The 21,075-nt window shown below is 40.3% G+C and overlaps 1 protein-coding gene across 13 annotated transcripts in view; it reads left to right on the forward strand.

Annotated features, from left to right (window-relative positions):
- The first annotated feature begins 7,294 nt into the window (after positions 1-7,294).
- Positions 7,295-21,075, forward strand: part of LOC139439653 (uncharacterized) — a 91,808-nt gene continuing 78,027 nt past the window's right edge. For 4 of the 13 annotated variants that reach the window (XM_071217231.1, XM_071217234.1, XM_071217229.1 and 1 more), the window contains exons 1-3: positions 7,740-8,313; positions 11,172-11,282; positions 11,410-11,782. In XM_071217231.1, the coding sequence (XP_071073332.1) occupies positions 11,500-11,782 (283 nt within the window). In that variant the 5' untranslated portion in view covers positions 7,740-8,313; positions 11,172-11,282; positions 11,410-11,499. Of the gene's footprint in view, positions 8,314-8,745; positions 9,313-11,171; positions 11,283-11,409; positions 11,786-21,075 lie in introns of those variants that run through there. The other 9 variants (XM_071217228.1, XM_071217223.1, XM_071217227.1 and 6 more) reach the window with 8 other exon arrangements.

Consider the following 21,075-nt stretch of genomic DNA (forward strand, 5'->3'; position numbering starts at 1 on the left):
TAAACATTGTTAACATTAGCTTTTGATTTGGTCCTGTTCTACCACTAGAACATGTTTCAACAAATTAGGACCTCCTCCTGAATTGTTTTATTTTCCCCCTCTGTTGAATTCCCAATGCTTAGAACAGTTGCCAAATACATGGGTAGCCATGCAGTAACTAGTAGTTGAATGGTGAGTAACCAAATCTCTGACAAAAAAAAATACGAAGAAACATAATGCTGTGCAGAATGCACTGGCCTTGGACCTTGAATACAGAAAATCTGGGTTCCAGTTCTCATTTTTCCCCTAAATTGATGGGTGACCTTGAGAAATTCTGCATTACCTCTTTTTAATTTTTTTTATTAATTTTTAAAGAAGATTTAGATTACATGAATGTTACATCAAAAATATAGGGGATTCCCATATATCTTACACCCTCCCCCACCCACAGTTTCCCCCATTAACAACAACTTTCATTAACATAGTACCTTTGTCACAATTCATCAAGTTTACTCATCAGTAAAATAAAAGGGTTAGACTGGATAATTTCAAAAAGCCCTTCAAGTTAAAAAAGCTGTGAAAGGTTTTACGGCATAAATTCACATAGACAAACAAACTTCATTATGTAACATATTAATTCCAAACTGCTATTGATACTAAGGGTTTTTATGAGAGAGGAAGGGAGAGAAATCCCAACTTAACATTAACAATCATACCCCAAAAAATTAACCCGTTGGAAATATCGCAGATCCCAGTATGACAGGAGGCCATGTGGCCAGATAATCTATACACAAATGATTGAGAAAGCTGAGACACATGGGCTGCAGTCCAATCAGCAACTTCAAGGCATTCATCTGGTTTTTTCTGATACTTTATGCCTTACTGAAAATGGAGGAACCCCAGACCATTTTAAGAAGTAGATCCTCTACCTGAGCTAAGTTTACAACACAGGATAAGTCAGTTCTACATGATATACTTAGGTGCATTGTAGGTGTGAATTAAAATGTAGATGTCAGTCAAAAATCTTTTGCCAATTAATATTGCATTTTTTTCCCAATTAAAGTGGTTGATCTAGAGGTTCATTTTGACATTTGTATTGTAACCATTCAGGGCTGTGAAGAAGAAATATATGAATGGGGATGAAAAGCATCTACACTTTGTTAGGTGTTAAACTTCTTTGTGAACAAAAGTTTGCAGAAATATGTGGAATGACGTTCCTGGTATAGGATAGGATGGGCCTTGGGGTATGGGATAGAGAAGACTAAAATTGTACGGAGATAGGCTTCTCGGATATCTTTTTAACTTCTTTACCTTTTTAGGTAAAGAAGCTGATGTCATTTTATTCTTTTGCCATTTTCATGTCATTTAAGTCACCACTGAGAACAACATTATTTCTACATTTGCATCCTTTCGGTATAAAAAGGTATTCACCATTAAGGTGAAATAAATCTTCTTCGCTGAGACATATGGGCTCTGAGATGTTAATGATTTACTGTATAGCATTTTGTGAAAGAAAAAAAAAACATCAGATCTTTGTGTTTGGGCAGTGTGGTTAAGTGCAATGGATAGGGGAGATAGAATCAAAATATCTGGTTTTAAGGCCTGGCTATATACTACTTCCTTACTTTGTAACTAAGCCCATTCATTCTCTCAGTCTTCTCATCTAATAAATGGGAATAAGGAATTGATAGTTTAGTTAATCACAAAAAAATAGTTTCCGTTATCAAATGTTTTCTTTCCAGAGGGAGAAAAAGCTTTTCTTTTTTCTACTGAGCTAAGATTCAGAACTGAAATGTCAGTTTAGTTTATTAAATTGGCCTGAATTCAATATAGGCCCGCTTTCAGAGCCTTGCTCATCTGCTTAGCAGCTGTTGTCACTTTGGGCAAGTAAATTAACCTCCCTACACCTTAATTTCCTATTCTGTAAAATGAGAAACTATAATGGTACCTAATCCATTGGACTGCAGTAGGAATTAAATGAGATAATGAAGGTAAAGCCTACAGCATAGTGTCTGGCAGTGAGTAAACACTCAACACATGTTTGCTTTTATTATCATTGTTATCCTCAGGAGGAAGGAGCTATAACTCTCCATGATCCGCCCAGATCTCCTGGACTGGTAGACACAAATGAGAGATAATCAGATCCCTCACCCTGTAGGCTCCAATTCCTTCCTTATTAGCAGGTCAAGGATCCTGCCACCCACCTGATAATACTAAACAAGAAAACAGACACCATTTTAAAGGGTACTCTGCTAGATCTTTACATACTCTAAACTAGTTTCAGGGATGGTCAAAATCCTTTCCTTTCTTTCCCCAGAAGAGTGTAGAAAGCAGAAAACAAATAATACTAAACCCGTACCGCACCTACATTTATTGTTTGCCCGAACTAATGAAAAACTAATTTTAAACTATTCTCCTTCTCCAAAGCAGTAAACAACCAGAGGCAACAGACTTCCACGGAAGTCACAATAATAAGATAACTACGCCCAACTCAAGGTTGCCTGAATAGAAAGAAACACTGTGATTTCTAATAACCTTTACCTAAGAACAGAAAACCTGTCACTCAACGCATATAGCCTATTTCAAGGTTAAACTACTTCCAAAATGCCATACAGAACGAAGTCATGAATTGTCTAGATAAACAAAACAGATCCTTCCCGGCTGGGGAAGGGGGACACAGGAAACCCCCCAGAAATAGCTGAATCTCTCTCTTCCTCAGATTATGAGAAGGCAAACTCTTCTGCCCAGGCCAGCACCTGAGACTGGAGGTAAGGCTTGTGTCCAGGTACAGAGGAGAGGGCGAAACTACCGGGAATCTTCGCTTCCTTTTCCTCCCCAGTCCACAGAATGATTACTGCTGTACCTACACTCCAAAACAGTAGTAACATTTCCTTCAACAGCGAATGAAATGCTTGCAGAACACGCACATCAGTAACCCGCTTCCGGGCTGGTAAGTGTGGGTTTGGTTGTGAGTGGTATGTGTGTGTGTGTGTCAGACAGATGTGCTTACAAAACGTTCTCTCAAAAGCCGCAGTGATTTCTTTTTTAGTGGGGCCCTTTTGTCGCCCCCAGATCTCAGCCTCCAGGACCAGAGACGAGTCAGACTGGGGCTGTGGGAGAGGCTGGAGTCACACTTACCTCTGAGCAGTAGACGAGGTGAGAGTGGGTTGGGGCTGTTTATTTCTTGTTTGTTTTGTTTCCTATTTCTTTCAATTAGCCCCAAGCGCCGGGGGCGCGGCAGGGTCGAGGCGGGTCTGGGCGGGGCGGCGGCCGCGGGGCGGAGGGAAGCCAGAGCGGGTCCCAGCGCCTGCCGCGTCTGGCCAGCAGGGGGCTCCTTCGCTCTGCCGATTGCCGCGCTTCTGGCCGGGCGGGCGCAGCCGACGCGGCCCGGGACTCGCCGAGGGCCGAGGGATCTGGAGCGGGGCGGGGGGAGCCAGGGGAGGAGCGCGAGGGCTGGAGAGGCACCGAGCGGGGGAGCCACACTGAGTTTCACCGACAGCCCGCGGAGCCTCCCTGGAGCTGCTTTAGACTTGACGAATCCTGGACCAGGCGGGCATTTTCAAGAACAGGGTTCAAGCCCCTGCCTTACCCCGGCTCCCCGAGTCCCGCGGCGCGGTCTCGCTCCGGCCTCCCGCCCTTTGGTCGCCTGTGGCCCGAAGCGGGCTCCGAGGGGCAGCCGTGCTCGCGGGGCGCTGAGAGGCGAGCCGAGGTCGCTGACGCCTACCCTGGAGAACGCCAAAGAGCGCACGGCCTGGCTGAGGACGCGGGCAGAACCGCGCCTCCCCACGGCCTCGCCCCCGCTCCCACCACACGTTGCGCGTCTGGTGCTTCAAAGCGCAGGCAGACTTAGCCAGGAGTGGCAAGGGTGTTTCTCTTGCTGTCCTGTGTAACCACACTTTTGCTGTCGCTTCCTGTCCTCGGTCTGAGATCCAGGTTGGAGGCTGAGTTTCCGCTCCCCTACTCTCCCAAGGAGGCCCGGGTCTGCGCCAGCCTGGCCGGGCTGCGGCTGCTGAAACTCGGTCTAGGTGGCCACAACCGTGCCTCGCCCAGTTCCGGGCGCTCCCGGCTGAGGCTGGCGGCGCTCGGCGAGGCTTCCCGCGGGGAGTGAGCAGAGCCCAGGGGCTCAAGCGGCGGGCCTTCCACCTCGAGGGCGCACGGGGCCTGGCGCCCTGTGATACCCACTTCGCCAAACTAGAGTTTAGCCCACAGGCCTGCCCACCAGAGCTGGTCTCAGGCGGTATTCCAGACTCTCTCTCCTCCAAACGGTGCAAGCGCTGGGACCTGTTTTTAGCTCGCCTCGGTCCAGATGAGGAAGACATTCTATCTTTCTAAGGGGTCTGTCAGACCTGAGTTCTGATCTGCAGCGGCAGCCGGTAGTGATGGCCTTGAATTAGTACAAAGTTACTGCCCAGGACACCTTCACCAAATCCCCTCACACCCCCAAGCCGCACTCCATCACCAACACCACCACTCCCACCTCTATTTGCATTTGAAAACCGCTGGAATCTTAAGCGCTGTCAGAATGAATTTACACACAAAAACACACACACGTACACAGGCCAAGTAGAAACTGAGTTGTGTCATAGGATGCATATGAGGAGGATGGGATGATCTTTTGCTTCTCAGGATAAGAACGTCTAGTAACCTGGGATTCTGGCAATAACAGTGTTATAAGATTTCTAGAACCCTGTTTGGATCCTTTAGAAACAATTTTAACAATAATGGTGATAGGAAAAGGAGATGGAGTGTGTATTTTTTTTCCCAAGACACTTGCGTGCAATCTGCCGCATTGTGAACGCGAAAACGCTCCCCTTGGTTCAGACGCACAGGTCAAATGACACCATCTCTCTCTTTTGGACGCTAATTAAAAGCAATTCTGTAGATCAGAGTTTGATAGGCATTTGAATCAAGATAGTTGGAAATTTCTGGCTTAATAGCATTTTGCCTCTGTATATGCAGTCGTGTGTAATCATGCCATATATATGATATATGATTTTGAGGGATGGTGTATTTTCATCTCTTTAAAAGCGCCAACCCAAACAAAACTAGAAGTATCAGCTGCAGGCAAGCAGTCACTATTCTAGCTATGATATGGTTGTGCAATTAATAGTTCAGCAGCCAAACCAAAGCTCTCTTTGCTTGGAGCAGGAGTGCTAATGAACTGCAGCGGCAAGGATCTTAATTTATACACATAGTGTACTCCTTAAATTTAACAACAAGTTTTTAAAATATAATATAACAGGGATAGGCTTTCAAGTTTTTATTATTTTATTTGTGTAGGTTTCTTTTGTTTTTAGTCATTGTTTAAAACACAGTCATCCCCAACTCATATTCCATGAGTCCATTCTGGATACTCTGGGGAAAACATCAGTGGTGAGCAAGCACACACACACACACAGACAACAACAACAAACCTCCAAGAAAGCCCTGAGCCTTGCCACTGTCCTTTACTTAAAGTGCCTTTTGTGAGCATTTCAGAATAGGTTTAGGAAAGTAAGATGCAGTTCCTCTTTCTAGGTACTTCCATACAATGTTAAAATAATGCTTCTAACATTTGACTGGGTGGTATTCTTATTGATTGCTAATTTGGCAATGGAGTTGATATTTTGCATAGTGATGTCTCATTGCTCAGGGAGAAGTGTATTTAAATAATAAGGAAATACCATTTCAGATTTCTTTATACCTCAATATGAATAGCCGTATCACTGACTTCCAAAATATTATAGAATCTTTCCATAAACTTTCTGAAATCATTCCCATAAACCTGCTCCATGTTCTAATATTCTGGGGAAATGGGCATAATTTAATTTCTATTCTGTCAACAATAAATTTATTTCATCTTGGCAAGGTGCCCTGCTTGGAAAAGTTGATTGTGGGAAAGGATGATGGGATGGCAGGAGCATGAAGGTTGAAATAATGTTTCATTTTATAATCAAGAAAAACAGTGTAATTGTCCCCATCATATCAGCAGTAGAAAGAATCTGAAAGGATTTGATTTGAATGCACTTCATTGAGTCTACCAAGAGCACACTGACATCAAGTAGTAAATTGCCTGGGATTATTCTATTATTATTGAGAAATCATAATTTCATTTCTGTTGCGTTCGCTTTGAGTTCTGCTGGATCTTGTATAGGGAAAAAGATAAGGGGAGATGGAGAAAATTGTACTCAGTGAATCAAGGTGCTTCATATGTCATAACAAAGTAGATAGTCTACTCCACCCATCAAAGTTCTCAGAAAGAAGACCAAAACCACCAAACATTAAAGCTCATTTTTTCCTGAATTTACTAGCAATCTCTAAATAAATAGCTTAAGCTCTAATGAAAATAAATTTAATGCTAAAAAGTTGACTCTATTTAAATATTGGGAGAGACTAAATAACGTGACTGCCATAAATTTCCTGAGGACTTGGCCAAATCTTGTCTGCTCTTTCAGCCTAACCTGCAGGGGGCAATAGCTTGACACAAATGACAACAAAGACTGCTGAGCTATTAGACTTGGATTTCTCACTATGACCCTAGAATGTTGTGTAGGTTGGAAAGAGTGCTTAATTAATGTATGTTGAAACAAAAGATCAGGTAAATTGTTTGATTTGTCTTCAGGCTATATTTTTAGACTAATCTAATTCATAACTGTTAAGGGTATTCTTTTTTTCTTAAAGTGATTATCAAAGTTTCAGGAGACACATTCAGTTATCGCAAGAATGATCCTAAACACTAATTGCTTACTATAGAATTTATGTAATTTTCTAAAAAAAAAAAGGCAGCAGCATCAAAAAATTTTCCGGTGTTCATATGGATGACAAAATCAGAAGAAACATGAAATACTTAGATATAGGTAAAATAATGTAATATATAGAGATGATAAACTCTCTTTACATGGCACTTTAAAAAATTTTTTATCATTACAAAGGGACAGGGGGATGGTCAACCTATTGTTTGCAATATATTTTCTTTCCACATATAAAACATTAATTTTAAAAATCATTTTTATTTAATATCACAATTGACAATTATTAAGGGATCTGCCTTTTATTCCATATATTTTATTACAAATAAATAGAGTTTATTAGCTATTGGTAATCTACACTCTTTTCCCCTCCCCCTCTGTATCTCCACTCCCTCCCTCCACCCCTATATCTCTCCATCAACTAATCAGGAAAGACTGGAAACAGACCAAAAGCGGTTTGGGCTGAAGGGAATAATTGTAGAATTAAAAAAAGAAAACTCTCCCCATCTCACTGCAATTACATTTAACATTAATGATGTCAATTTCCAATGACACAAAATGCCTTGCCCAAAAGGCATCCTGATTTCAAGAAGTCAGAAGGGTACCTGGCATTAAACAACCTTGAGTCAATCCTGGTGGGATTAACTGGACAGAGTTTCTATACATCTCACATGCTATGGATGCACTTTGATCACAGTTAGGAAAAAAAACAGATTTTTTTTTTTTTTTTTGAGAATTGATGCACAGGAGTGTTCCCGTTTCTTTCATATGGCAGAGTCTGATCTTGATAAAAACCTTTTAAAAGATTATTTTCCCACAGTATGGGTAAAGATATGGTATCTTTTTTGCTTTTCTTTAAGGAAAGAAGATGAGAATTGCTTACACCCAGGAAAGAAAATTTTCTTCTCCAACACCCCCTTCCCATTCTACTAAAGCATTTTAGTTGACATATGTTTGTTATCAGAGAGAGGTGCTGTGAACACACAGCCATTTTCTTAGCAGCTTTTTGACTGTATGTTACCATAGTCCCACAAGGCATTGGTCCTTTCCCATTGGGAAGTCATGAATAAGAGACTATGAAGCTTGCACGTCAGATCTTCCTCAATTAATCCACCATTAGCATGTTTGGGATGCACTACTGGATGGTTAACAGCAGCTTTTGTAACTGTACGCCGACCATACCCAATTATGCTCTGCTAAAAATGAACTCTTTGCAGACCAACCCTCTCGGGCTGTCAGTGTTTTCCGTTTTCCTATTTTAACGTTTGTGTATAGTGGCAGGCGACAGATGGTGTAGATCAGATCGATTTGATTGCATTAGGTGATATTTTTTTTTTTCCCTTCCCCACTCCTTTCTGGAAGCTCGCATCAGCTGAAGGCTATCGCCTGGGACTCCTCGCAAGCATGAGCAAGCCGCCACCACGCGAAGGCACTGGGGCACAGCCAGCGCGAGGCGCCGAGGTCCCTTCCCAGGGCTTGTTAACACTGTAACCCGGCACTCGGAGGAAAGCAGCTCTCACTGCCCAGAGCCTACCTCACCGCACATCAGATGACTCCCTGGCTTCTACACACAGTTGGAGTTCCGCTTGAAACCTGGATTTAGAGGGTAAGCACTTCAATCGAGATGGATTTGTGACAGTTACTTTGCTATACCGCAAGACAAATCTCAGCAGATGTAAAGGATGTAGGCTATGTGGGAGAAGGAGACTGTTTACATCGATAAATGTGTTTCTTTTTGTCTGAGAACGAGAGTATTATTCAGTAAAGATGTGTATAGTGTTTTTCCATTGATTGTAAGAGTCGACTGCCACCCTCCTCCCGATTTTTTTCCCTCTCCTTGGTGTTTCCCCCTTTCTACTTGAGAGGAAGGGAGAGAAGGAAAGGGAGGGAGGCAAGGGGGACAGAGAGAGAGAGATAGAGGGAGGGAGAGAGAGAGAGATGCATTTCTGCTTTAGCTTAATTGGTTTATTTCGTTAAGCCGATTGCTTTGTCGCGTTTCTTTATGTATATTTGGCTGCAAATTGCCAAGCATTTGACTGGGATGGGTGTTGGAGTTTGGGGGACAGGGTGGGAAAGTAGTGGGGACTGGCAGGCAGTCGCGATGGCCTTGAGAGATCAAAAGGTGCTGAAAGCCCCCTGCCCGCAAACACACCTCTAGTTATTGGGGGCGCGAGAGAAATGTAGATTCTAATAAACATGCCTTGCAGGAGTCGATGAACAAAGGTACTTAATGCGGACCTAAGCCTCCATTGATAGTGCTCAGCTAGCAGTATCTAAATATTCAAAAGCAAAGTGTAAGTTGATCAACAAACGCCCTGATGGTAATGGGCTTTTTCCCTTTTCTGTTTTTGTGTGGAGGGTGGAGAAGAGGGGGAGGTGGATGGGAGGGGGAAATCCGACAGCTTAAGGAGGTTTGAATTGAAAATGCACCCAGCGGCAGTGGTCTCGTAGGAAATGGTGTTCTCGTAAGTCAGGCTGCCCCGCTGAAGCACGAGAGAGCTTTGGTTAGAGCTCAGAGCGTCAGTTCAGCTGCGAGTGCTGCCGGGAGTCTGCCCGGGCTGAGCTGTCCACTCGTCCAGGTGCTGAAGCTGGTGGAAACATTTGGGTAGGTAGGGGAAGAACTAACACTGCTACTTGGGTAGAAAGAAAGCAAATAAGCTGTGTTGGTCTAGTTTCTTAAAGCGTGTGAGTCTGTGGGTCAGAGTGTGTGTGTGTGTGTGTTTATTTCAATTGTGAGGAAGCAAAACTAAGGGAGATTACTCAGAAAGCATTGAAAAGCTGTGTGGGTATTTATGCTGATTCTGATGCCCCATGTATCGCTGCTTATGTATGTATATGTACATCTGTATGTATGTATGCGTGAATATATGTGTATGGATGTGTATATATGTGTGTGTATATATATATGCTTCGACCATCCTTTTTAATTCAAAGGGAATATTTCATTTACTACATCAAAACCAATCAATATAATATGTTTCTTGTTTCCCTTTTAATGTTAGCTGATATTTAAATGGAAGTGTTCAGGAACAAATGCATACTTTGCTCATAGACTATTGCATTACTTTCCCTAAGGGCTTTTGTTTCTAGGAGTTCAAGCTGAAGGGAACCTGTCAGCTTTCTGGGGTTTTTGTTGTTGTTGTTGTTGTTGTTGTTTGTTTTTTGTTGTTTTTTTTTGTTTTGTTTTGTTTTTTTTTTTTTTGGTTGGAGCACCAGAGAAAAGCTCCACTTTATAGCTATGTTAGGTAATGGTAGAAAATAGTGCTTATCAATTTGTTTCATTGGCATCGGTCTTTTTGTGAAAGGTGTACTTAAGAGTCATCTGAAAAATAATATGAAATAGGCTAGCAATTGGGCAATGCTGTTTTACTTTTGGGTTATTTGGGGCATTAGGCATTATGTATTAAACATCTGGTCAAAAAACCTAGAATTCACGTTGATTATGCTATTTGTAAGTAACATGTCAGGGAAATGTTGAGTTGGTGTGCCTGGAGGAGTGTTATATTAAAAAATAATAAGAACAGCACAACCTAGGTGCCTTAAATTGCAACCAGGTCAGTTAGAGATGACTGTGGTAGGGGGAGAGATTCTGTTATATAATTACTCCCTGATAAGAGCTATTTGCACTTACATAATTTGAAGAATCATAGTGTGTATTGCCATGTTTCCATATCCCCTCCCTATTCCACTCACATGGATGTACTTCCATGTATTTGAGAGTAAAGAGTAAAGCAAATTGAGAACTTTCTCTAATGGGGCTACAGCATATCTTGGCTAGTGACGTTGTACTTGTCCATTCCATTTAGTGAACAATAAACCCCTATTATCAGAATATCCACTGCAGGGTCTTAAGACAAAGCTTTCCAGTAAGAGCCATATTGATCATCAAAGAATCACAGCAATTCTCTTCCTGAAAGCCAAAATTGCATTCACTTTGCAAGTGAGTTTTTTTTTTTCTTCTTAAAAAATAATTTTTATGAAGACAGTTTCAAAGATTTTTTGGGAGAGGTGTTCATAACAGCTGCACAGCAATACATTTACAGTGTATATTAAAAGGTGGGCTATGGCATCGTAAATTATGTTACTATAAAATGATGTCTAAATCATAGAAAGTCCACCAGCTTGACAACTCAGTGAGTTCTGATAGTATGGAAAATGGGTTTAATTATTTTGTGCTTTGAAGTCCCCCCCCCCCCTTTTAAAATCATTATGTTGCGTAGCTCTAGGGCCTTCAAAGGAGAGATTCCTTTTCTTGTAGATCTATAAGTATTTGATTTCAAGTAGTAAATTGAATGAGTGTTTATTTTCTGTGATCCTGAGCTGGAGAGAATGCATTTCCAAAATACTGCTGAAGATTTCACCCATGCATGAGCCTATCTTTATTTGAGTCTCACTTTTTCTTAAAGCCGTCTAAGCAAATACATTTGTAATATCTGAGTGCTTAACTATGCATGTCTCTTACAGGGCTCCTCGCTGCCATGACACTCAATCAAAAAGCCTAGCGTGGGCTGGCCGAGCCCCCTGAGGGGGTACGAAGCAGAGCAAGTACAGAGGAAGGCATTGCGAGATCACCAGGTAAACTGAATGTTACTTGTTACTCCCAACCTGTGCCCAAATAGCCTTGCTACGTGCTCCCTCCTCACTAAGAAGAGAGCACCACTTCTTCTGTGTTAAGTGCTTGGTTTCGTGATTTGTCTTTCAGAGTTGGAAATGGAGCAGCCATTTGGATTTGGGCAGGAAGCAGCCGAGCACAGCTTTGGATCCTTCTGTAGGGAAATCGAGTTATGGATTTATGGTCCCGGTCAAGCTCAGCCCAGCCCCAGCCAGGGGCGGGCTCAGCAGCAGGAGTTCTGGTAGCAGTGGCGGCGGCGGCAAGAGCAGCGGCAACAGTAGCAGCGACAGCAGCAGCTTGGTCCTCCGACTCTCTTCGGTGACGGGTATTCTTGGGTGGATAATACGGATTACGTTGTTATTGCTTAAGAATACGCGTAGTCGAGGAGAGTACCAGCGGCAGACGGGCAGCGACCGCCTCTCCCAACCTACCAGCTGGCCTCTAAACGCCCGTGGTTGCCAAGGTAGCACTTTTTTGATCTTTTCCTTTCCTCGGATGTTTTCGCTCTGGGTCTCGTGTTCGATGATTGCAAGACACATCCCACCAGAAGGGCTCCGTGCACCGCGCCTCTGGTGACCCGGCCTGTAGAATGGGTTCGCGCAGAGAGGCAGGGAGCGAGGCGGAGGGGAGGGGCCGGAAGAGGAAAGGGGTCGGTCCGGCTGAGCCTGGGGGGCTTCTGAGCGTCCACGGCTAGGCGGTCTCCTCTGCAGGGTGGGGTGCGGCCGGGACAGACCGCAGACTGGGCGAGTCTCTAAAGTTATGAATGATTGAAAGGCCTTGAGCAGTTTGCCAGCGTCGCGAGTGAGGAGCGGGGGCTCAGCGGAGGGTCGCTGGGATCTGCCTCCGCAGAAAGGGCGTGTCCGTGGGCGAAGGTGCCCGCGCAAGCTGCGGAAGCGCGTGACTTCGCCGAATCCTCGCCCCGAGGCGGCGCCGGAGCCCCACCCCCGGCCCTGCCTTTCCGCAGCCAGAGGTGGCGGCCGGGCCAGGGGAGTGGGCGGGGGCCGGGGCGCTGGGTCCCCGAAGAACTTCCAAATGGGAAGTGTGGCGGGTCTCTCAGGAAGCCGTATTTTCCCTTCGGATTCTCTGCGAAGGGCTGGAGAAGCAGGATGGGAACCGGATTAGTCGCGGTGTGGCCCAGAACTGGCACCTTCCTGAAAGCGCTTGGGGCAGCAGTGGCTGTGCAGACGGTCGAATTGCTTGGGACACCTCTTCAACGCCAGTTCTTTCCAGCAGCTGCCTTAGGATGAGCCTCACACACCAGCAAACCCGCGGCAGGTCCCCCCTGTCAGGTCTGCTGCGTAGGGACGGGAGGAAGAGCGAGCCTCTCCCTCTTTCTACCTCCAGTCTTTGTGTCAAACATTAATGGACGATAAAACAATACGGATCTGTCCCCTTCTCCTAGCGAAGAGCCAGCAGCCGCCCACAGACTCCCTTACGCACGCCCCGCATGCCCGGGGACAACCGGACGTGGCCCGAGCCGAGATGCCCAAGATGGAGTTGGAAGAGGTGCTCCACAATGGGGGGCGCGGGCCGAAGCGCCAGCCTTCAGCTCTGGCGGGCTGGGGACCACACGACTCCGCCACTCGCCCTTCTCTCTTGCGAGGCGTCGGGGGCCTGCCCGGTGGTGGCGCTTCAAAGGTGGGAGGAGAAAGTGCGGAGGATAAAAAGTCTTCGGCGCCAAAGATTGCACGAAACGCGGTAGGAACCTCTTGGAACACCAGGACCAGGTTCCCTCCCAGCGCGGGGACAGTTGGTTGTGCAAAGGCGGAGAAGATTAAATTCCTGAGAAGTCGAAGCTGCAGGGAAAAAAAGGATTGTGGAAGGTGGCTCTCTGGCGTGGCGCTCCCAGACCAGCTCTGAGCCAAGCTGCGCCCAACACTCCTTCTCCCCCTGGAGGACGGGCCTTCCCCAGGCGCAACGTGCGTTTGTCCTACTTGGTTCTGTGGCACGAGAACTGTGCTGAGCCCTGAAGACGAGGAGAGCGAGGTGCCTGGAGGAGGCAGGCACCCTCGCATGCTTTCCCACCTAGGGTCTCCCCATTCTTCCAGGACTTAGGTCTCCCAGCGACAGTACTTTATGCATATCCTCTCCCCACCCCTATTTCCACCCCACCCACATCTGATCCCACAGTTTCTCTCAGGTTCAGGGAAGGTCGTCTCCAGGGAAAGCGGGTGGGCCACTTCTCTGATGCTCCCGTGGTCAGTCCATTTTAAGAGTGAGCTGAAGTAGGAAAAACACAGATGCTATCTATGCACTGGACCGTCTATCACTATCAACAGAATATGTACCTCCTGCTCGTCTCCACTTCATTGTTCTGTGAATTGCCCCCTTTCTCTGGGGATCCACCAGTTGGTGATTAAGGACTTTTAAGTATTGCGCTTGTTATGTATTTAACAAAATGCAATATGTCTGCTGGTGGCATTGTTTTATTGGAGAATTAGGAAAGTACAGAGAAGCTATGTAATCTAGTTCTTAGGTGATTGCTGGAAAGCTGGTTTCTTGCTTGTTGGCTAAAATAATAAGGGTACAATATTTCAAAAGCAGAAAGGGGCCTAGGACCTGGAGATAGGTTTGTGAGAAATGGGAGATATGATACTTTCACATTTTTTTGAAGGAATGAGGAAGAAATTTTGAAAAATAAGTTATTTCATTAAGTTCTTTGAGACCTGTGCTTCAGTTTATGACTGCAATTGCATCACAAATGAATAACCATAATTTTAAGAATGGAATAATAGTCAATGCTAGTGATTAAACCTAAAGGAAACCCCTACTCATGGCCAACACAAAGCATTTTGATTTTCTTCGTTTAAATACTTAAATCTCATTGCTTTCTTTCCCTTGTAGAATTACTTCCTTATAAAAGTTTCCATTAGGTGTCAGTCTGACTGAGCTGGTTCCTACATAAGTTTGAAAAAAAATGTTTTACCAGAGTGGTAGATAAGAGGGAGGGGGGAATAAAAAGTTTATTAAATTGAAATTACTGCAGTTAATTGTTCTTGTTATAAGGCAGCTTTTTTTTTCCCCAGAAAATAGAATTTTAAATTAAATTGCCACCAGCTAGTTACTGCTTTGCCCTGTGAGTATCCATTGCCAAGATTAAAGAAGTGCCAAGTGCTTGTTTGTGCTTTTCATGCTAGAGTCCAATGATATTAAGTAGTCTTAATAGTTGGATTGTTTTTCTGTTGATGTCCAAGTACTAGAAAGACAAATATCCTTTTTCTAAAATTTGGCTTGTTTTACAAAGTACAAGTTCTATCTAAGAAAAGCATATGGATATAGTTTAGATTATTCATTTGATGGTAACACTTAGGGCACAGTGGAAGGGGAGAGAGAAAATTTATGTTAATTGCTTTTGACCACTATTTTTACCTTAGTCAAGTCTGTGTAAACACTCAAATTTTTATGAACACAGCTTATAACTTATGGATGGAAGATTTTAAGTTGCCCATTGAAATTTGTGTAATGTCTGTGAACACTGAATTGTACTGTGATATTCCTTAATAGGTGTAAGAAACCATCTTAAGTTGATGATTTGCTACTAAGTCCCTGGTGTGGAGATCGGTGAAACTGTGTTTTAAAAACAATTTCCTTTTTTTTCCTTTGTATTTGTGACTTGTATTTTGATGTTTTTCTTGAATAGAATTGCAAGGAATTGTGGTATTCAGAATTCAAGCTCCATTAAGAACTGTGACAACCCCTATGTGACTATAAAACAATATTGGACTGATGACTCTGACCAAATACATATTTTTAAAAATATGTAATTATGTCCTGGAGCCAGGATCTATCCCTGAGGCCATTGGTAGAGTGAGGTACTTCATGGTGTCATAGCAGTGCCAATCTAGAACCAATCTAGAAATGAACTCCCAGTGAATGCCCAGGCAAGGGAAAGCAATGAAGTAACATTTTGATTGATGGAATATTCCATAAATCATGTTATCAATTTTTCTTATTATATTCCATGTCAATCATGGTAAATTTTCAAGTATAAAAATAGACAAACAAGCTGGCGATAATAGTTACATTGGGAATGATTTAGTGTTTTTCTGTGAAGGACAAGGGAGAAGGACTAGGGGCATAGAGAAGACAGTTTGTGAAAGACTATCATAAGTAGTCACCATTCTTTTCATTATTGTTGAGTTCCAGTTAGGTTTGTATCACAAACACGAAAGAATGATATTCTTACAGTGTTAGAGAGGAGTGGAGGAGCATATTCTGCATATTTTATTTGAAAATAAATTTCCTTTGGAGAGAAATATTTTCAATAAGAGAAAATATATTAATGACTGCAGAATACTTAGAGATTTTTTTACTATTGCATTTAGCTATCACATATAGTTATTGGTAGTTATACACCTATAAACGTAAGTACTAATTTAGTTTTAAGCAAACTGTTTTGGAGTGAATTTGCTTTTAACATGGTTTGAGCTTTGTTCTTTCTTTTTTCCTCTTGGCACTTATCCCTTAAATCATGACTGATAACTCTTGAATTTCAGCCTACAAAGTATTTTGAATGAGTGCATAAAACAAGTTTTTTAATTGATAAAACATTGCAGCTCATCCAAAAATTTAAGCTAAAAAAAGAGACATTATGAAATTAAGTTTCTTGAAATGGCTTTAGTTCCTGATGATTTTGTTGAGTGCAGCCTAACAATCCAACCAAAGTATCTTAAATGTTTGCGTTGTTGTCCAGATAATTAATTTGTGACTATCTAAATTTTTTTTTAGTTTTGTCATATTCTGTTTAATAATAGTGTGGTCTAAGTAAGAATCTCATTCTTAAAACCAATGAAAAGTACTATAATATCTATACAAGTGTAAAGACAACACTTTTGGATTGCTTTGCATGTGGAAATTCCTTTTAAGACTCACTAATAATCCACAGTACCCAAAAAATTATATACATGTCAGGTGGAAACAAAAGGTTTAAAAAAAATTAATGGTAAACTATTAATTCTGAAACTGCTAGTTCAAATGATTTTAAATAAGGCTTACTATATTTATCTTATTAAGTTCAAATCAATACTGAATCCTGCCTAATTAAATTTCAAGCTAAAAAGTGCTTATGTCGTTGTAATCAATTTACTGATACTATGTTCCTGGTTAAAATGCATCTTTATATCATAATACACTTTTAAAAAGGTTGCCAAATTATGTTACATGGTGGCCTGTTGCATACTTTGAAAGTCACGTCTAGTTTTCAACTTGAATAAAATATGTAGTCTTAGAGAACACTGTTGCTTAAAAATTATTTTTACAAAAATATACTTCAGTTAGAAAACTGATATTTCTTATAATTTTTATTTTTTAAAATTGGCATCCAATATAAGTGAGAAGTAATGGTTTGAATTTAATTTTTATCTCTGTGAGCAATTGTAGTCAACTTCAAGGTCTGGTTCAAATCAGTCCCCAATAAACTAAAAGTAATTTATTTAAGACAGTTTCAATATACCTTCCAAATATTCCATTTGCTCTTGGACTCCAAGATGAATGAATGAATGAATGTTATAACTAATATTTATTCTTTCAAAAGTAGACATGAGGAAAAGATGTTTTCCTTGTGAAATACAAATATATTAGGATAAGACTTACAAATATCCTGGATGGTTTTACACAGCACTACGAGGGGATTAAAGACATAGAATAGTTGTTTCCTGAATCCAGTTTCATGCACAATTTGTTTGCTTAACTACTTTAAACTGATTTTGACAGGGTCTAAAAAAGATAAAGCAAAATAGAGAATTGAAGCAGTTACATAGAGAAAACCTCAAATCTCTTTTTTTTTTTTTTCAATTATAAGATTACTTAAGTAGAGACAGTATATCCTGTGGTGGAAAGAACTTTGGAATAAAACTTAAAAAATCTGATTTTGAGTGCTCTTTCTGTTGTGAGCTGTAACAATGGGCCCTGATCCTCAGGTATCTGAGCCACACAGGGGAGCTGACTTGAGAGTCTCTCCAGACCCTTCCACATTTTTCAGATTCCATTTCAAAGAAAGCCTTTTTTGTGTGTGACTGAATTCCCTTTATTTTATATGTAGATGGTGTGCAAATCAATACCACAACTAAAAAAGAAGTTCTAGAAAAGACATAAATCTTTCAGAGGTATTCACCAACATATTCTGTCTTGCTATCAAACATAAAATTGGTCCTCAACATCCTTAAAATTTTGAAGCATAAAACATGTGGAAACATATCTAGTCACTTCTTCTCCTTCAGTGTTTATTTGAAATAATAGTAGAAAATTTCCAAAAGAATGAAGTACAGACTCATCCTAATGAGCTACTCTGTGAGTGCATGCACGTGTATATGTGTATGTGTATAATAAATGTGAGGGGACCCAAACCATATATACATCCTCATAAGCATTGCAGTCTAATGAGGCCATATCACAAACAACTCTTTTGAAACTCACTCTATGTAATTGTAAGTGGATGAAGAATAAATTTGGCCTTTTAAAATATTTATTCTGTTTGTAAATGTTTATGCTATTAAATTTAATTACAATTTTTAGAAGAGTAAGGAAAATTACTATGTTGCTTTTTTTCTATTTAAGAGAAAAGGGTCAACATCTGTCTAGGATATGTAATTCTAAAATAACATAGCAATGGTATAGTCTTTTTAAACATTTAGTCCAGTGTCTGGCACATGATTTGTATGAAAAGATAGCTGTTGATTTCGTGAAAGTAATGATACCCTTTCAGGGTGTATGTGAATATGCGGTTTTATATTTTTCCATAATTCCTGTCCTTTCTAAAGTAGCTGTTGTGTAAAATGGCTGTTGAACTGTGTTCAGTTAAGTTTAATTTAATGATAATGTAAATTCTAATTCTCAAATTTGTTAGTCATGTATTTATTTTTTGCTAATCATATTTTCCCCGATTCTCACATGTAACTTAAAAATTTGAAAAATCTATGAGAACATCACTTTGAAGCTGGTATTATTTTTGTAACTTTCCATCTTATATTGAAAGGGAATCATTTCATTCCATGAGAAGTTTTTTATATAAAAATGTTACCTAATGTATTTTATTTAATCTTAAATGTATACATACTTGTAAGAATTCATAAATTTCTAAACAAATAATCAGTGGTAATGAGCAACTTTAACCAATATAAAAATTATTCTCATAGACACATTTCCAAACCTAAGGTTAAATATAATTTTTTTTTGCCATTTACTAGGAAATTAGACTTTTGTTTGAAAGGTGTGGCTCTCCTCTATGTTCCAAATAGAGTAAATATAAGTTGACCTTTTAACTACAATAGAATACACTCACTCTCTAAAATTTCAATATCGTTTATCAACTATTACTTTATTCAGATGATTTACATAATATTTAATTTACAGTTTAATGCTTGGCATGAAAATTAGGTCTCTTTAAAACTTTGAGAATCAGTACAATCAAAGTTCTATAAAGCTTTCAAAAGCAAATAAGTAAAAATAGTATTTGGTGATAGGACTATGAGGATTGGAAGTGATTATTAAAATATCTCATGTTCCTTTCTGTTGCTAGATGTAATGGACCAAAAGACAGCTTTGAGATTGTTTAACACTATGGGCTGGGCTAGAGGCAAAGAAAGAGAATTCTTTACCACATTATGTAAATCATGTTAGTTGTAGATGCTCTATTTATTAACATTTGGGATTGAATTTAAGCTTTTGAGATAGTTTCACAAATAATCCAATGATTTGTGCAGATATTAACTGAATTTGACAAGAGACAAGGGACAGTGATAGCAAATAACAATATTAAAGATGTTGACTGTAGAGAGGAATGTGCCATTTTTGGTGGTGTACTAAAGAAATAATGAAATTTAGGGAGTCTATTTTATTAGCAGACCTTATACCTGGTACCAATATACACTGAAAAATATCAATTTTAGGGAACTTTAGAAAAGATCTTGTTCTTTAATATAGTGTCTTGTCCCAACTATGATGAACAATTGCCAATATTGGTTTTATATAGTGTGTCTATATGGTAGAAACTTTCCCATAATTTGGCATAAAACTGCATTGAAAAGTTCTTGCTTTTATTTAGATTGAATGTCCCACTCTGGTTTATGACTAGGAATCAAAATCAAAATAATATCTGAGTAAAATGGGCCTTGTACATGGGAAGTTGAGAAAGGAAATCTAGACTTTTCTCAAGTCACAGTAAAGATGATTAGTCTGAAAATACAGACTTGTGAAAATTAAGCTTGAAGGGGGTTCAGAACATGGCTTAGAAGAGACTGCAAGCATATCCATTTTTCTCTTTGACAAAATATATGTTATATTGTATCCATGCTCTAGAAATAAACTAGTCTAGGGGAATTTAAGACTGCATTAGCAATATTTTGTGAGATAAAATACAGATGCTTGTGTCTAAGAGTTTAGTTTTTCTTATTCACTGAAACTGATTTAGATTTTAGGAAGGGCGGCTATTTGTGAGTTAACCATGATAAAGACTTAGAAAGACGCCTATGCTTGCTCTTCTCTGGCTTGACTTTTGAGTCCAAAGACATTCCATTTCTACTTGAGTGTTTGTTTACCTTTGGTGGAATTATTTTACATTCATGATCCACACAGAATACAAAATTCCGTGAGTCTTAGATAAACCCATATTAAATGTATATGATGTCTAGTTATGATTATCTTCTCTCTCAGACCCAGATTTTTGATATATGGTACAAATCCTGTATTTTACATGTGATGACCTCCAAATACAGAGAATCTAAGTTACTTCCCCATGGACACCCAGATAATATTTGCAACCCACTTCCTAAGTCCTAATAGTATGTTTTCCTTCTGACATAGCACAGTAAAATTTCAACATTGAAGTTTCTCTTACTTTATACTTCATAGTGTCTGACAATAATCTTCGTATCTTTCTTAGTATTCAGTCATTGCCCCCCAATCCATCTAATTTTACCTTTTTAAAGCCCACATTTGTATATACAGATGCGATTATGCCAGTGGATTCCAAAGATCTAGTCGTGTACTTATATGTATGTATTCTCTAATCCAGACAATTTGGTAGGCCAAATCAATATTAACATAGAAACAAATACAAATCATAATTAATGGAATAAATTGATCTTTTACCCAAGTTGCAAATGTTTCCGTAAACAAAGGAAATTTTAATCTCAATCAAATTTACATTTACATTATTCAGTTTAATAAACTTCCAATGAAAATGTTGGCCAAAAGACTGGGAATGAGAAATATTTATCATATAGTATATTCAATGGAAGCTTAAAAAATAAGATTAGTAAATAACACTGGCCTAGTGATATTCTTACACCAAAAAAATAGAAATAAAACTACGTTGTGATATAACATTTAAAATTTAAATTTTTTTCTCTTGTTTCAGTTTTTAAATGTTCAAAGCTATTTTACTGATGAAGAAAAGCAGTTTGGTTATTGGATTAGAGTTTAATCAAAAGAAAATTCTCAATTTCTTTCTTCAGAATTTGACTAAACTATTGTCCATGTCTATAGTGCTATTTCTGGAAATTGCTTAGTGGTTCAGCCATTGACAAATCTGGGTTATCAGTAATGCTAAGCATTTAAGAGGCTGACAGTGATTTCTCACTGTGTGGTCACCCAACGTATCAATCAAAGAAACAAGCTCTTTATACTTAAAAGATTCCTCCCAAATCAAACCTCTCTAATCACAGCAGTGAGTGTTACTAGAAAATATGGTGTTCATAGCTATTTTTGTTTTAAAATTCACCAAGAAAGTATCTTTTTGCTCAGTTTGTCCCATCGAAA

This window comes from Dasypus novemcinctus, chromosome 9 (genome assembly GCF_030445035.2).
Source record: "Dasypus novemcinctus isolate mDasNov1 chromosome 9, mDasNov1.1.hap2, whole genome shotgun sequence".
NCBI classification, from domain to species: domain Eukaryota; kingdom Metazoa; phylum Chordata; class Mammalia; order Cingulata; family Dasypodidae; genus Dasypus; species Dasypus novemcinctus.